The 18,229-nt window shown below is 37.9% G+C and overlaps 1 protein-coding gene across 1 annotated transcript; it reads right to left on the minus strand.

Moving 5' to 3' along the window:
• Positions 1–9,253: 9,253 nt before the first annotated feature.
• LOC103101902 (ribonuclease-like) lies at positions 9,254–11,610 on the minus strand. Its single transcript, XM_007479761.2, has 2 exons — positions 11,551–11,610; positions 9,254–10,519 (listed from the first exon to the last, which is right to left on the minus strand). The coding sequence occupies exons 1-2, from the start codon at positions 11,558–11,560 to the stop codon at positions 10,083–10,085; spliced, it is 447 nt and encodes a 148-aa protein (XP_007479823.1). The 5' UTR covers positions 11,561–11,610; the 3' UTR covers positions 9,254–10,082.
• Positions 11,611–18,229: the final 6,619 nt, after the last annotated feature.

An 18,229-nucleotide genomic window follows, 5' to 3' on the forward strand; every position in this document is an offset into this window, starting at 1 on the left:
AATTCAATATTACAATTTAAAATTTTTTTAATTTAAATTTTCTCAATTATAAGCAATAACAATTTTCAACATACATTTCCCAAATTTATAAGATCCAAATTGTCTCTCTCTTTTCACTCCCCACTCTGGAGATGGTAAGCAATTTGATCTGGGTTATACATATGACATCATTAATGATACAATTTAAATGACAAAAGGAAAGACAGAATTAAACTATAACTATATAACCATATAGTTATATATATAAAACTATATAACTACATATATATAACTATATAACTAAACATAACTATAGATAGATGTGAATAGAATGAACTCATTCATAAAAGGAAAGAGGTTAGAAAAATCCAACAATAATCCATTTATAGGAGATATAGATAATAAAAAATAATAATAGCTAATATTTATATAACATTTACACAGTTGTATTAAGCTCTTTACAATTATCATCTCATTTGATTTTCACAAAAAACCTGAGAGGTTGATGCTATTACTATCCCTATTTTACAGATAAAAAAATCAAAGCATACAAAACTTAATAATCTTGCCTAGGATCACATAACCAGTCATTGTCTGAGGCTGAACTTGAACTCGGGTTTTCCTAATTGTAGACTCAGTGCTCTATCCACTACACCATTTTGATATGACTCAAATGGGAACATTTTGATATTTTTTAAAAAATATATTTACAGAGTTAAGATTCTGTGTCTATAGATTTCAAAATAAAGAGAGCTTATGAAGAGGTATAACTTATACCTTTGAAGGAACCATAGTCACTTCCACACAACCCCTATTCAGAGAAATTTCAGGAGACTTTTTAGAAAACAGAGACCTTTGTCTTTTCCAGTTGTGGGGTACCTTTCCTGATCTCCAAGACCTTTCTTAAAAAAACAAATCAGCAATCATGTATGCCAATTCTTTCAGTCCCCTAGAGTGTAGTTTATCAAAACCTATAGACTTCAACTCACTGAGAGCCATAAGACGTTGTTTCACCACATTCTCATTTAACTTGAGTTTTTACACAGTGCTGATATTTGGTCATTCCCAGCCAAAGATCATTCTCCTTGGAACAGAAAAAGAAAATTAGAGTTCATTAGGGTTCATTAATTAATTCTCACTACCATCTATTATCATTATTCTCTTCATCCCAAGTAGTGATCCAGTTCTTTCTCAGACATTCTTGTTCCCAACATAGCTTTCCCAACTACCCCTCCAAAAAGAAAGCATTTTCTTGACCTTAGCATTGCTCATCAACTTCTGCTTTCACACTCCTGACATGATTCTTACAGGACTACTCTTTCTTGTTCGTTCAGTTATATGTCCTTGCTCCCATCATCTACATATGGTGTCTAGAATAAGGGAGTTGCTAATGTTATTCTCTGCATCAGTTAAACAAGAAAAATATAACCTAACATTCTGTGAATCCGTCTCTCATTTTATTCTTTCATATAGTCCACCCTCTTTGCCCAGAAGAAATCTCTCCCTCCTTTACCTTGTCTCATAAAATCCTTTGCTTCCTTCAAAATGTAGCTAAAGCACAATCTTTTTTAAAGAAATCTTCTCTGATCCCCCAAACAGCTAATGCCTTCCCCCCTTTTTTCAACCCTTATCTTCTGTCTTGGTACTGTGTACTGGTTCCAAGGCAGAAGAGTGGTAAGGGCTAGACAATGGGGGTCAAGTGACTTGCACAGGGTCACACAGCTGGGAAGTGTCTGAGGCCAGATTTGAACCTAGGACCTCCCATCTCTGGGCCTGGCTCTCAATCCACTGAGATACCCAGCTACTCCATAATGCCTCCCCTTCTAAACTATCTTTTTTATTTATTCTCTTTTATATTCTCTATATCCTTGTCTCCCCCAGTAGCATGTGCTACTTTAGAATGGGAATTATTTCAGTATTTTTATTTATTTATATTTCCCCTTCCTAATGCCTAGAGAAAGGTTTCTTCACAATTGTTGAAGGTGGTGATTAGGCAGTATCAGCTTTCACAGAGGAGGAGAAAATGGGCAGCTGGTCTTGGCAAGCTATGGCTACATTTATAAATGGGGACCAGAGGAAAAAAATAAATTTTTTCACTTTTAGCTTCAATACTACTTCTCAGTTGCCTTCAATTCCTGGAATATCCTTTAGTGCTTGGAGTCTTCTCACCTAAGCACATCCCTCTACCCCTCCAGTCTCCTCCTCTTGGTGAAACCCTTAAGGGGTTTTCATTTCCCTCCCTGCTCTGTTTCTATTTTTTTTTCCTTTGACACTATATCTCCTGCATGGATACCTTTTCCCCTTCTCCTTTCCATCTCTAGCTTCTTAGCTTCCTTTTTTGGTATCATCTTCCCCTAATAAAATATAAATTCCTTAAAGATAGAGACTATCTTTACTTTGTACCTCCAGTGCTTAGAACAATGCATGGCACATTGTAAGTGACTAATAAATGTTTCCAGAAGATCCAGAGAGGCACAAAGATTGCCCATGCAAAACCTATGTATTTCTAAAGTGCCATGGTTTCCATTCTGTAAGTGAAAGCAAAAGGGATAAAGTAGCACATTTTTATTTTATTTCTTAAACTCTTACTTTCTGTCTTAGAATTGATACTAAGTATTGGTTACAAAGTAGAAAACCAGTAAGCTTAGGCAATTGTGGGTAAGTGACTTGCCCAGAGTCACACAGCTAAAAGTGTTGGAGGCCAGATTTGAAGCCAGGACCTCTTGTCTTCTGACCGGGCTCTTTAGCCACTGAGCCAATTGGTTGCCTTAAATAACACATTCTTAAAGAATAAATATTTTTTGCTGGAATAAAGAATTCCTTCATAAATATTGAGATTGACTATGATAGCTGCTCTCAAAGGTATCTCCAGTCTAATAGGACAGCAAATGGGCAAATAAGTTGAATAAAGCAAATTCTAAGTAAACACTGAAGAATTTGCTATCAATAAGTATAAGATTTTTTGGCAAGCCTACATTGGAGTCATGAGGAGTAGAAGATAAGAAAGCATTTAATAGTATTAGCTCAACTAAGAGTTCAGCAATGGATTTCTCTAAGGAATGAAATGGTTTGGCCTCAGACCAGAAAGATCTCACAGTAAGGTCTAAGACCAGTGCTAGGACAATGTGCTTTAACTCCTCACTCACACTCACCCCAGAAATCCAATATGCTCCCAACACTTGCTAATTTTACTTTCTTCCTAAATAATTTTCTTAAGGCACAGTTCTGGCCATGTCATTCTACTACTCAGTCAACTCCAGTGGCTCCCAGTCACCTACAGAATCAAATAGAAAATTTTCTGTTTGTCTTTCCAACTGACCTTTACAGTCATATTTTATTTTACTCCTGTCTACATAGTCTACAATCTAGAAACACTGTTATTTATGCTGTTCCTTGAGGAAGACACTGTATATCTCCTGACTCCATACATTTTCACAGATTGTCCCCCCATAACTAGAATTCTCTCCCTCCTCACTTCTACTTCTTGGTTTCCTTCAAAACAGATCAATTCCTACCCTTTTCAAGAATCTTTTCCCTCTCCCACATCATCCTTCATTGCTAAAATATTCCACCTGAGACTACCTTCTTTTTACACTGTTTATATCCTATCTACAGAGGGTGTGCTGGTAAATATTTAATAGCAGGTTCTCCAGAAGAAGAAGAAGGCACATTAGATAAACTTTTCAGTTTAATCGACATTATTAACATTTTCCCCATCCCTTTCTTTAGTTTACATGCTCAACAAAGCAACAAATCAAACTCTGATTTTTAACATTTGCCTCTTTCCAAAGTGTAAATGCTCACACAGAAAAATCCAACAATCGACTCTCCCAAGTCAATATAAATCAGTTCCAGCACACCATTGTGTATATTTCTATAGTTGTTCGCATGTTGTCTCTTCTATTAGAATATGACATCCTTGAAAGAAGAGACTGTTTTTTACCCTCCTTGTACCCCTAGTGCTTGGCACAGTGCCTGGTATATGGTAGGTATTTAATAAAAATGTGTTGCTTGGGTATTCGTTTAGGTCAAGAGAAATTAGAGTTGAAGCCCAAAAGGAAGAATTTATTTAAGCAGTGATTATTCTCTCTCTCTTTTTTTTTTCCTTAGAGGGCAATTTCTTCAAACAGATGGCACTTTCCACATGCCGTGGAGAGAACAGTAAAATGTACTTTTGGTTACAAAGGCAGACTACCTACTAGCTATTCCCTTACAGCTCATTCATGATGACTAATCATGGAATCCACCATCTACAGTGCACTTCCATGGTGATGTGGTGGAAAGGGTACAGTTCTTGGAATCAAGGATCTCAAGTGAGTAACCATGGGCAAGTTACCTCTTGGGCTCCTCCATTTATAAAAAAAGAGGAAAACATAATTTGTTCTTTAATTTGATCCATGTATTTCACTGCCCATTACATACAAGATTGAAGTGAAGAATGACCTTTCCCTTACTTCAGTCATTTAGTGGCTCTGAATTCATGAAAGCTAACATATATGTTCTTCCTGGGCTAGCTGACACAGGATCTCATTTCCTGCCTGATTATAGGTGACCAATCAGTGATTTTGAGGTGGACTAGTTTCCAACCAGCCCTCATTCAGGATGGTCCTGCCTGAATTGCCCTATCTACATTCATAGCAATTCTGGGAGAAAATCACTACTATCTGAAAAAGGAGCTTTGTCTTTCTGGAAGACCTGAAACTAAAGGGGATTGTTTGGGAACTGTAGAACTAATAATGAAATGTGGGATGCTGATTTAGCTTTTCTTTTGCTCTTTGTTTTTCAGGCCTTCTGACTCTTTTTAACCTCTTTTGGGCTGTTCTGGGCAGAGATACTGGAAAAGCTTGTCATTTCTTTCTCCAGCTCTTTTTACAGATGAGAAAACTGAGGCAAACAGGATAGAATGACTTGCCCAAGGTCACACAGATAATAATTAGTCTCTGAGGCTGGATTTGAACTCAAGAAGATGAATTTTCCTGACTCCAGGCCCAGCATGCTGTTACCTTGCTTTTCTACAAATTGCTTTATGTTTTTATAATTTAAATTACATTATTACAAATTAAATATAATTACAATTTAAAGTTGCATCTTCTTTAGTGGAGATAATTGCATGTAACAAGTTGAAAGAATGCAACTCCTAGATGTTAAATGGAAGTAAGGTTAAATGAGATCTAACCACATTGAGGTCAACCAACAGTCTTCCACTTGACTCATTGCTATAATTCTCTTTTATGCTCCTCTAGCTCTATAGAAATCTTGAAGTACAATATGATAATTTCATATTAATAAACTTCTAATCTTTTTCACTAATTAACTATTTTTAATAATATCTTCCTTTTACTATACTTAAATATTAAAATTCCTAAATATATAAAAGAAAGAATTGATCATAAACATAAAGTTGTATAATTTTAAACAATATTTTGGCTATATTCACCATCATTCACTGTCCACCTCAAACTCTCCTTTGAGTAGACTCCTCCACTCTCCTTAGAAGGTTTTTTCTTAAAATATCACAGTTAAAATATTTCCCAAAAGGAAGCATTTTCTCCTATTCTCCTTCCTACTTGCCTTCTTCAATCTCCTAATGATAGGAAACAGTCTTTCGGTTTATCTCTTGCTCTTTATGGGATTCCCTTTATTAAGTTCTTTATATGGAGTTTTTCATAAAATACCATGACAATTCTCACGAGGGAAAAAACATCCTCTTTTTCTTTTTCTTTGTCATTTCCATAGATATTTCACAGATCCTGACTAGAACACAAGCCTTCTCTCTGACTCAATAGGGAAAGGTGCTTCACATTAAACCATTCTCTCCTGATCACTCTTTGGTAAGACATTTCTTAGTGGACTTTTTGACTGTTAGCACAAAACGGCTTCTTTCCCAGCATTCTGAATTCATAAAGCTACAGCAGTATATATGTAATCTCTGGGGGAAAATGCCTTTAAAGCAAGGTATAGTCAGATTTCCAGATAAAATGCGAAACACCATTTTAGTATAACCTTATTTTTGGATGGCATTAAATTATAACTTTCCCAAGGGAATATAACAGTAGGTATGCTACTGCTGCTGAAGTTTGTTTTAAGGCTTGGTTGGCGAAAGTGTATTAGAGTCTTTTGTGTTTAGTACTTCTCTTGTGTGGAGGAAATAAATAGCTTCCCATGCCTTATTTACATTATACATTGGGTAGCCTTCTACTTTGGGGAGATTCTTAACATAAGTCTAAACTTAGAAAGGAAAAGATTCCATCTTGATTTTTTACTCAAATCACCTCCAATTATTGAAAAAAAAATTCTATGAAGTGTTGTGGGAAAACACACTCAAGTTTGTAGCAGAGTCTTAATGGGAGGCTCAAAACTCTGTTCAATCCAGAAATAAGAATGAATTTTATTTGAAGAAGTGTTTTAGATGGTATAAAAGCCTGCTATGGCCAAGGGACTGACAGCCCCAGGATAGCCAGGCTGGTGGATTAGCCTTAGGGCTGATAGAGTAGCCCCAGAGCTGATGGAATAGCCCACCCCCTCCCCGTTAGGGTTGGCATATTTATTGAAGATCTGGGGACTTGTTATCTCCCACTCCAGGGAAGTCTCCACCTTTTCCCAGAATAGCCCATCCCTGGGAGTTGTGGGACATTACAGGTTGAAAACCCTGGAAAATGGAATAAAGGAAGGGGAGGGTCCAAATCCAGGTTTAAATGTGGTTTGGGGTCTGACACATCATAGGTGATCTTTAGGTCACCAGAAAGGGAATAAGGAGCACGTGCAGGTTTGGAGACTCCCAGAGCCCTTAGTGTGCATGTCCCATTCCACCACCACCCCTTGTCCCACCAGCCAACATTTGTCAATGTAAGAGACTGCTGGCTACCCTCCTGGAATGCCTTCATCGAAGATGGGAATATGGAGAGGATATAGTATAGTAGACAACTACTAATAATGCCTAAACGTTCAGAACTAAGGTAAATATAGAATAATACAAGCAGTTAATAATACACAACAGCACAAAGTCGGTGCACAGAACAGTACAAAACCAGTATGAGTGATTCATAATATAGAATGGTTATTTGGTTAATAATACAGATTTTATGCTTGACTTGTGCTGAAACTACAGATTTTGCAATTTATGCTTCACTAGTGCTAACTAGAGAGAAATACAAGATTTCAGAACATGAGGGTCCTGCTTCTACCACTGCCCATTACTGCCCACTGCCTCACTTCAGTCAGAAGGGACATAAAACAAGTTAAGGGTCCCTGTCCTGAAAAAGGACCGCCTCTCTTCCCAAGATGACTTTAGCCAGAGTGGACCATCTGCTGCTATTCTGTTACCTCAAAGGAAGTTTCCCAGAGAGCAGGAATTCTAAATTATTACTCTAAAAACAGAATTTTTTAAAATCTCCCATCATTTTGCTGTCACCTTATTCCAGAGTCATGCAAATGACACTGATGTTTCAATAAGCCTCAAAGAGACAGAAACACTACAAGGGGCAAACTGGAACTGGTTCCTGTGCCCCTTACATGATCAAACCTACAAAAACATTTTTCCAGCATTTTAAACAAAGACTGAGACAAATGAGGGATGGCTGTTCTCAAATATGCACCAGAAAAACTTTGCTAAATAAGCCTTTAGCATATATCCCTTTGGTATGCCTCTAAATTGCCCAAAGACCACCTAAAATTTTTTTAAACCCTTACCTTCCATCTTAGGATCAATACTGTGTATTGGTTCTAAGGCAAAAGAGTGATAAGGGTTAGGCAATGGGGGTTAAGTGACTTACCCAAGGTCACACAATTAGGACATATGGAGGCCAGATTTGAACCCAGGACTTTCCCCTTCTTCAGGCCAGGCTCTCAATCCACTGAGCCATCCAGCTGCCCCAGAAAGGTAATTCTTAAGTTTTCCAGTAGACCAAATGGGCAGCAAGGTGACTATCAGTGTGTTTCCTGGTCTCTGCCTCAATTAATCAATCAAAAATTTAGACATCAATGTATTTATTAATCACTTACTAAGTTCAAAGCACTCTGCTAGTTGCTGAAGGCAGAAAGTCAATAACAAAAGAATCTTTTCTCAAGATGCTTAAATCATATGTAGATAGGGGAAACATGGACATTTGAAAATACAAAAAAGTGATGGAGGATCGACTCAGCAATCCATGGGGTGTCCTCCTATCCAAACCCATTATATATACCAATTTGGAGAGATGAAAGAAATAAGAGAGGCTTTGTCACTTGAGATTTTAGGGAAGCAAAGGATTCCAAGAGGTAGAAGTGAGGAGGATATTGACTCTAGGCACAGATCATACCACCCATCCGTATAAAACCACGGAGATGGGACCCAGAATATTGCCCCAAAGCTTTAGCAAATAGGCGAGTTTCAGCAGAACGGAGATCAGCAGGAGAGCAGTATATGAGAAGTAAGTCCCCTGAAGGAAGGCAATGAGGGCCTTTAAATGCCAAACAGCAAAGTTTATATTTTATCCCAAGGCGATAGGGAACTCGAGAGTCAGAACTATGCTTTAGGAATAATGCTTTATGAAATGAGCAGAACCAGGACAACAATGGACAAGAATTCACACAATTCATTGCATATGAATTTAAAAGCAATAAAATTGTGAAAGACTTAGCTACTCTGATCAATGCAATGATTCAGACCAGTTCCAAAGGACTCATGATAAAAAATGCTATTTACCTCTAAAGAGAGAATTGATGAACTCAAAGTACAGATTAAAGCATATTATTTTTCCCTTTTTTTCTTGAGCTTTTTTTTTTGCAACATGGCTAATATAGAAATATTTTATATGACTTCACATATATAACAGCATCATGTTGCTTGTCTTCTCATTGGGTGGGGAAGTGACTGAAAGGAAGGAGAGAATTTGAAGCTAATTTTTTTTTAAATGAATGTTAAAAATAAATAAATAATTTTAGTTTTTTTTTAAAAAAAGGAATATCACTTTAGCAGCTGATTGGAGAAGTGATTGTCTTCTTGTCTCTGATTCTTCCTCTGGGTCAGTACATGTACACTCTTGGTCTCCTACTTCTGTCTTCAGGCCTCTACAATCTTGAGATTAGTTTTTTATTCATCTGCTCTTCCCACTTCGCTACCCACACTGAATAGAGAGAACACCCCCTAACGTCATTATCTTCTGACAACGGAATATTTCCACAATCTGAAATCAAGGGAGGCTCATCTAAGCCTTAGATGTGAGATGTCATTTCTTATCCCTTCCCTCAAGAACCTCTTTCTCTAAATGTTCTAGAGCCAAAAAACATTCCATGACATAAAGAGAGGGAGTGAAAGAAAATTCAAGATTCATAGACACTAAATCAGTACAATTAAATTTATTGAAAGTGAAATGCTGGAGAAAAAAACTCTATCCAACACATTTGAGGTACATAAAATGTCTGTAGAGTAAAAATCATACCAGTCACCTCTACCAACATCTTTTTCACCCTTACTTCACAGCTCCATTCATTACTGAGGATACAAGAAGAGAAAATAAGGGAACAAGTGCAATGCCAAGAGTTCTTACAAAAGACTGGCTCTGGCTAACATGGAAGTTTGTTTTATGTGACTTCGTATGTATGAGTTACATATTTCTTGCCTTCTAAATGGGTAAGGGAGGAAGTGGAAGAAGGGAGGGCATTTGGAACTGAAAATAAAAAAATTTTTAAAATAAAAAGTAGGAATACTTAAAAAAAATATTGGTCCCCTGCTGACAGAATTCAGATAAAAAGAAAGACCCCCTCAAAAAATATAGAAATTGATAGAATTGAGGCTGTTTTGAAATCTTTAATTCTAGTACCCCATTCTATAATCAAGGCCCACATAAAAATCAGCTGGATGAAGAATCAATCAAACATCAAATATTTATCAAGTATTCATTATGTACCAAGCGAAGGAGATACAAAAACAAAAATGGAGGGATCTCTGCCTTTAAGACGATTCTATTTTATCAGAATACAGGAAAGGTGAGAAATTCAGGCAAGCAGTTGAAATTTGAATGAAGTGGAGGCTTCCAGATGAGTGGGGCGGGGGGGGGGGGGGAGCACAGAGTAAGACTAGAGGAAAAATTGTCATGGATAAGTGGGATCACCACATGGAAGGCTTAGGTTTGGAACAAGTAGATAGGGGATCCACGTACACAAACTACCAAGATCTTTTCAGAAAAGGCCTGTGCCTTATACCCACAGTTAGGGGGCCGGGCATAAGACTGTGTAGAGCAATATGTCAACTTCAATGGTTTGGAACTTTCATGACATAGTAACCAACTGGGACCTCCACAAGTCTTTGGGCTAGTTTTACAGATATTTTGGAGAGTGCTGTTTGTCTCGTGGATGAACGCATTAATTTGAAAGCAGTGATTCCGTGTAATCATCCCCCTCCGTTGCATTATCACATTACAATATTGATCTGGTGTTCCTGAGACCTGGGTCTTGGGATAGTCCACGTGGTAATTCCAGAAGTGGAAAGCCTGGGAGAAGTTAGTCAGGTCCAGGAGGAGGAGCAAGAAAAGAGTCTTCATTCCAGCATGAACCATCTGGCCTTGAGGGGAGCAGGAACAATGGGGGGAAAAGAGCAAAAAGTGATAATGCAACTTCTTCCTAGCTCAAATCTTTTCCACTACATCTCCATTCCCACTTGTCCTCACTTTGTCCTTATCTCATCTATACTATTTCATATTCCTATCCCTTATCCCTATCCTTATCCTTATTCTGAGAGATTACTGCCATATTAACCCTAGCACTACACCCAAGAAAGACTATCATAAATGGATAGAGCAATCCATGCCTTGAGTTCAAATTCGACCACAGATCCTTACTAGCTCTCCATGACCCTACGAAAAGTCACTTCAGTTTCTTCTTGTGTAAAATGGAGATAATAAAAAGCACCTACCTTCTAGGTGGCAGTTCCAAGACATAAGAGTGGTAAAAGCTAGGCACTTGGGGTTAAACGACTTCCCCAGGCAAACGAGTTACACAGCTAGAAAGAATCTGAGGTCAAATTTGGATTTAGGTTCTCTCAATTCTAGTCCCGGTGTTCTATCCACTGTGCTACCTAGCTGCCCCAAAGGACACTTTTTAATGCTAACTTCTATAAATGTACATTTGTTGTGCCCACAAATCCTAATTTTCCTGCCATTTATTTTGTGAAAAGTCTGATGACTTTTCTGTGATATTAGACAGTGACATAATGGGACTGGTAAGGGAATGAATAACTTTAAAATTTTGCCTGGAGTAAAAATGTGTCAAGCCTGACTTTAGGAAAGGAAAGGTCTCTTCCTGCTCTAACATGTATAAAACCTCCAATTCCTCCATCCTCAGGAATCAAGTTCCCCAAGAAATACGGGATTGAGAGAATTCCCTCGTGCCTTCTACTATAGAAAAGCTCCCACAGTTTCTCTCCTCCTTTCCCCTTTTCTTTATCTCTTTGTTATAGTGATTGCACTCATCCCCTCAACCACTCTCATTTCCCCACTCCTTGGATCCTGGATCCACAAAAGATTCCTTCATCTATCTCCCTTTTTGTGAATCATTTCAAATAACCAATCCTATTCTTGGGCTTTCTCTCCTCACCTCTTGCCATTCTTCTGTCTCCTCCTGATTTAGGTCCCACTTGACTCCAGAGCTGGGAAGGACCCTAGATCTCTCCTCTCTCTGAGAGTGCTCCTACTATATAGTCCCAGTGCATGGGTGGAGCTAGAGTGAGGTGTGGCCACAGCTTTAGTTTAGAAGTGATAGAAAGCCCATTATTCTCTGAGGCTATAAAATAGGGGGAGTTTCTAAAGTGAAAATGAAGTTCAAGCCCAGTCCCTATTATCCCAGCATCACCACCCCCACCCATTCTCTACCCACTCTTGGAAAACCAACAGGTCAGAAATTGGGTTTTTCTGGGAAAATCAAACTCTCCTAAGTTTCGAACCACAATTATATAATGTAGCTAAAGAAACAAGGAATTGGGAATTAGAGTTCCTTAGTTCCTCGAGGAGTTTTCCTTCTTCTACCTTCTCCTTCATTACATTCATTTTATGAGGGGAGAAATTAATTTCTTCCCTAACAACAGAAGAAATGATGGAGAAAGGTTTCAGCTAGAAATAACCTAAACTTCTCACTCAAACAAGAACCAGCAGAGGCATCCATCCAACTCCTCTCTTCATGCTCTATTTGAGTCCTTCTGACCTCAGAACTCTCAGTATGTATGTTCTCTCTGACTCTTTCTCCAAATGTAAAATAAGTAAATAAGTATGCTTGCATAATTATTCTCATAACTTTACTATAAAGGAATTATTTTATGCACCTTAAAATGCTTAATACATAAGAACTAATATATTATCATCATTATTAGTTCCCAAGCATTAATGGCCTGGGATGTCCTTTCTGGGAATTGAAAAAAATACATGTAAGTGTTAATACTCTAGAGTTGTGTCTAATGCCCCCTAAATTCTAAGCCTGAGTTAGCCTATGCTAACTAATTACCTTATTTTATAGATAAACTTTAGGCTGAGACTGATGACTCCTTTGTGACTGTCATGGGGAAATTAAGGACAGATTATGCACCCAATTTAAAACTCAAACCTGAAAATGAGACTGAGTCTAAGTAGAAAAGCTAACTGTAGAATAATATTTTCCAAAGTTACCCACAAACAAATGGACTAGATGATCCCTTTTTGCCTCTTTCAGTGTCCCAATGCTAGGTTAAAACTTAGAGTTGAATTTTAAAGTTCTAATGATTCATTTTCAGCAGAAGGACTCTTGCAACCTATACCAACACCCTGAATCATAATTTCTGTTGATTTCAACTATAAAGACTTTCGTGAAAATATATGTCATGTTTTTCTCATTGACACTGGTTTGCAAATGTTAAATATATTATGTATTTCTCTTCCTTCTTAAAAAGAAACTATAAGACATGATTTAGGCTCCTGTAATTGACAGATCAGAATCATCTTTATAATCATTATAATTATTATTATCATTTTTTAACCTGGATGCATAAATTCATGAATGTAGGGAACTCTCAGAGGTAGAATACAAGCACCATCCACCAGTGCAAATCATAATTTATCATATTAAACATCTGAGAGGCAAAGTGAACGACCCATAGTCACATCTCTAGTACCTGAAAGAGGCAGCATTCAAATCCAGCTCTACCAGATGCCAAAGCCAATGCTCTACCCACTATACCAGTATGCCTCGCTAAAATATTAATGGTCATTATCTGCTGTAATATAGCAATGCCCTCAATGCTCCTTGAGGTGAATGTTCATGATTACTTGTGATCTAGACTGGCTCTGAACCAGAACCCTCCTTCTCTTGTAAGGTACATTGTTAAAGCTGACTTTGGCCTCTTCCTTTGATGTCAAGCTATCAGAGGATGTTTGGCTTTGTAGGCGATCCCTGCCTATTCTCTAACAGTCCACTTACAAGTTCCTTCTCAACTAATGTTCCGTATATCCTGTGGAGGCCAGGTCAAAAAAGTAGGGTTATATAAAGTCTTCGTACCTAGAAATGAATAGTTTCTAAGAGAGAAATTGAAGAGTGCTCCTATGAATAAACCCAGGCTTATGGTTTGGAAAATTTAGGTTCAGAGCAACATTTTAGACCATGTACCACAATAAGCCCCAAATAAATACCTGCCCAAATATAAAAGGGTCACATCTCACACATACACGCACACACACATATACACACACAAAGAGGAGAGTGGTAGGAGGTACCTTTCACAACGATAGCTAGAGGAGATACCTTTTTTTTTTTCAAAAGGAGACATAGAAATGACCATAGAAAATATAATGATTGATTTTTGATTATATAAAATTAAAACACTTGGGCAAAACTAAAATGAGTGTCCCTAGATTTTAAAGAGAAGCAATTAATTGAGGGCAGGGGAATTCCAGCAAAAAAATATTTATGGCAAGTCAGACATCTACAATATATAGATAACATATACAAATATAGAAAAACAGACAAAAAACTATTCTTTATAAATATGTGCCCAAACAATATAAATGTCAAGTTTTGAAGTGAAAAAATAAATGAAAGCTATTATTAACAGTCATAAGAATCTTCTAGATTAATTCCTAATAATAAAGGAAATGCATATCAAAATAATTCTGTTTGTAACTTGCATCTATTAGATAGACAAATATGACAAAAGACTAAAATAGTACATTCTGAAATGATTGTGTAAAAATAAGAATATTTCACTATTGGTAGAGTTAAGAATTAGCTAAAAATCACTAACTATACATGTGCTTTGATTCAGTAATACCATCACTAGACATATATGCTAAGGAAATGTATGTATATATATGTACATGTACATGTATATATGTAATATATATGTGTATACATTCACACTTATATGTATATGTATGTATATATTTATAATATCCTTTTTTGTAATATAAAAAAGCCTTTATTATTTTTAAATGAGTTCAGCTTTAGTGTATTAACTTTGTGATAACTTTTTTCTCTTGAGAGTCTATTTTGCTTTCTAATAAGTTTTAATTTTTTTTTCTTTATTTTTAAAACAAAAAGAAAGGAAGGGTCAGTCCTTCAAGCATACTAGACTTCGCTCTTCCTGGTGCCATTCCATGAAGGAGTTTTAGAATTCTGATTCTGGAAATGCTTTCTGGTTATTAATAGAAGGTTAGAATTTTGTCACTAGTTCCTCTCTGCTTTCTCCATGGCTAAAAGAAGCCTTTAAAATCTTTGATGAGCTAGAGCTCAGTGTACCTATACAAAACTTTCCAATGAAAGAACTCAACCTCATTTTCCCTAGTAGCTTGCCAAGTGAAGAAGAAATATAAGACCCTCTTATCCATGGTTTCTCTTAAACAGGGAAGAGCTGGAGATCCCTGAGGCAGTCTGCTCCTTGTCTTCTACCATTAGATAGAGGTCTCTTCTGCTTTTACTTTTACTTTTTTCACTTTCACTTTCATCTTTTTTTGGGGGGGGATGGCAGGAGCCCAGCTGAGGGGCAGGAATAGGGAGACAGTACAAACACACACACTCATATGGGGTCAGCAGGTGTTTGCTTATATGGGGGGGAGTTTAGTCATCCACAAAAGGTCTTGGTCCTACTGTACGATGGACCTAAGGAGGGGAGAGAGGTGGTGGTAGTGGCTGGTGCTGCTGTCAATATCATCTCTTCATCTTCGGGGCCATCATGGAGTCCATGAATACATGACCCTGCTGTTGCTACTGTTGCTACTCCTTCCTCATCTTAGGGAAAGGAGTGCAGGAAATGGAACGATGTGGCAGCCTTCCAGTGGTTGGAAGCTCTTGAAAGAGTTCATGAAAGCAACTATAACTGCTGCATTGGAGCTGGGCAAGGAGCCAAAACAGCTACAAGAAGGGTTTTCTGAGACTGATATTGGGGCTCTACCAACTGACACCGATCAAATGATATCACTGTGAACATGCTAGATGAGTGTTTGGTAGTTGTAACACTAGAAGAAACTCATAGAACCCCAAGTGTAACCCTAATAGGAGATGGAGAGGTGGCCCTGCTCTGAGAACCAAACTTTCCAGTAGGGCTGGGGTTGAGAGAATAAACCCAGAGCATATGCATGAGTGTATGTTATGGAGGATATGATAATCATCTTCAAGTGCTAGAATATTACTACAGAGGATAATGGATTAAGCTTGTTCCATTTGGCCCTGAAGGAAAAGGTAGGCGTAATGTTGGGAAGTAGCAAAGAGGAAAATTTAGGCTTGACTTCACAACAATAATATTTCCTAAAACTCTAACTGTCCAAAAGTGGAATTGGTTATATTGGGAAATAGTGGGTTTCTTCTCTCTGCTGAAGGACTTCAAAGGATGAATGACTGATTTTAAGCAATGTTAGAGGATGGATTCCTGTTCAAGTATGAGTTAATCTAGATATCTTAGAGAGCTCTTCCAACTCTGAGATTCTGCAACAGCATGGGAAAATCACAAAAGAGTTTGTAGAAAAGAAAGAAAAGCCCCTAATTATCACCCTTCTTATCACTACTCCTTGTATATGGGCTTTTTCTTGCCCAAAGAAGAAGAGCCCTCATTTATGTAAGTTTTTAATGTTTAAAAACAAGCCAAAAGTTTGAGAGATATACCCTGTAACCTTCTTGCCAAATTTATTAATATAGCTAGCATGTTTTTCCCTACCATTTCCCCTTTCTTTTCACAGATCATCCACATGGCAGCTTTGTTGAATGGACATCACCACAGTGTGATTTCTTTCTAGCTATGAAAAGAATTCATCCATATAGCTAGGTAAATTACCCTTTACCCAGAAGACTACAAGCTTGTCCCTCCTCACATTGCATGCGTCCTAGGACTATTACCTATATCATGTTCTTCAAACTTGGGGAATAGGGAATGGGGAATGAAAGAAACCACTACCAAAGAGTCAGTTACATGGTTTTCCAACATTTTCCCTGTACTTTTCTCACTCCTCAACCCCTTGCATGTAATCTAGTAAACTAAAACCACTATTTAAAGATGATTTAATTTAATTTAGCGATGACTTATTTTTAAGTTTTGTTAAATAAATTGTTCTTATGAACTTAGTAAACATTTGTATTTTAACATGCAAAGAAAGCAATAAGACTATTATATACAGACTTGAAAGCTTCTGTTATATAGTTTATAAGTAAATGAATGAATATAATCCTAAAGGAAATGTTCTCCTTATGTGGATTCTCTTTTGAACTTTCTTCTGAAATCTTATGTATGTTAAAAAAAATTCTTACATTCAGTCTTAGAATCGATACGAAGTATAGTTCCAAGGTAGAAGAATGGCAAGAGATAGGCAATTGGGATTATGTCACTTACCCAGGGTTACACAGCTAGGAAGTATCTGAGGACAGATTTGAACTCAGGATTTTATACTCCTGTCTCCAGGCCTGGCTCTCTAACCTCTAAACCACCTAGCTGCCCCCTTCTGTATGTTTTATTTTATTTTATTTAGGCAAGTCACTTAACCCCCATTGCCTAGCCTTATTGTTCTTCTGCCTTGGAACGAATACATAGTATTGATTCTAAAGCAGAGTATAAAGGTTTAAAAAAGAAACAAACAAAAAAGTTATATGGAAGCTTCAATGAAAGTCTGGAGGTAAAATTAGATAGTTTGGTTTGGATATGTTTAGTTTAAAATATCTTTGAGACATCATGGTTTAGATGTCCAGTAGGCAGTTGGTGATGTGAGGGAGACTAGGGCTGGACATTATGATATGTAAATCTGACAATAATCCACATAAAGATAAAAATTGATTCCTTTAAAGACAATATGAATTAGTAAGCTAATTAGCCTAGAGAAAAATGAGAAGAGGGCCTAGGACAGAGCCTTTTGGACATCTAGTTAGTTGTTGTTAAATTGTTCAGTTGTGTCAGATTCTTTTTTACTTTATAGACCTATGATGGTGAACCTATGGCACTTTGCCAAAGATGGTACAGAGACCTCTCCCAGCACTGCTGCTCCCTTCTCTCTCTCTGCTATGTCTCCCTACATCTCTGCAGTTACTCCTTCCCTTCAGCAGAGTGCTCCCTTTCTCCTTCCCCTGTCTGGTCCAGGGTCTTCCTTCAGGGCAGGAGCCCAAGGCTGAGGGGGAGACTCAGTGCCCAGGCCTTCAAGGAGGATCAGGCGGCCCCTACCACAGCTGTCCTGGGTGGCAGGAAGAAAGGAAACAGAATCAGAGACTCCAGCTTAATGCCCCGCCCTCATCTGACTTCTGAGCCTACAGAGCCTCCCCTACCCCTTCCCTTGATTCCTCCTTTGCTTTCAAGATCTGAACCTCCCAGGGAGCCCCACCCCCTTGCTGTGCCAAGATCCACCCCTTCTGGGAGGCCATCAAGACCTGCCTGAAGCAACCCTCACCCCTATCAGAAAGTTTTAGCATGTACATATGTGCTGGCTTGCTGAAGGGCAGGAAATTTCAAGACTCCACCCCCTCCAGGAATGAAGAGAGCAGAACACCCCCTGGAAGTGTCACCCTCACCTAGAAGACTTCAGGTCAGACTTGCAGACAGACTATAATCATTGTTAACGCAATTCTTGTAAGCCCAGACTTGACCTGAACCCAGATCAGGGTTAACTGCCCCGAAGGATGATTTTTTTTTTTAAAAGGGAAGTTTGTCTTATTCTAGAACCCTGTTTAAGCTGCTTCTCCTTCCCCCAATCAAATGGTGGCAGAACTTGCTGGCCCAAGAATCTCTCCCACCTGGCTTTTCCCAAAGAGAGCTGCCTAAGCTCAACAGCATCCTGAAAAGTAG

Source organism: Monodelphis domestica, chromosome 1, assembly GCF_027887165.1.
Source record: "Monodelphis domestica isolate mMonDom1 chromosome 1, mMonDom1.pri, whole genome shotgun sequence".
Taxonomy (NCBI): domain Eukaryota; kingdom Metazoa; phylum Chordata; class Mammalia; order Didelphimorphia; family Didelphidae; genus Monodelphis; species Monodelphis domestica.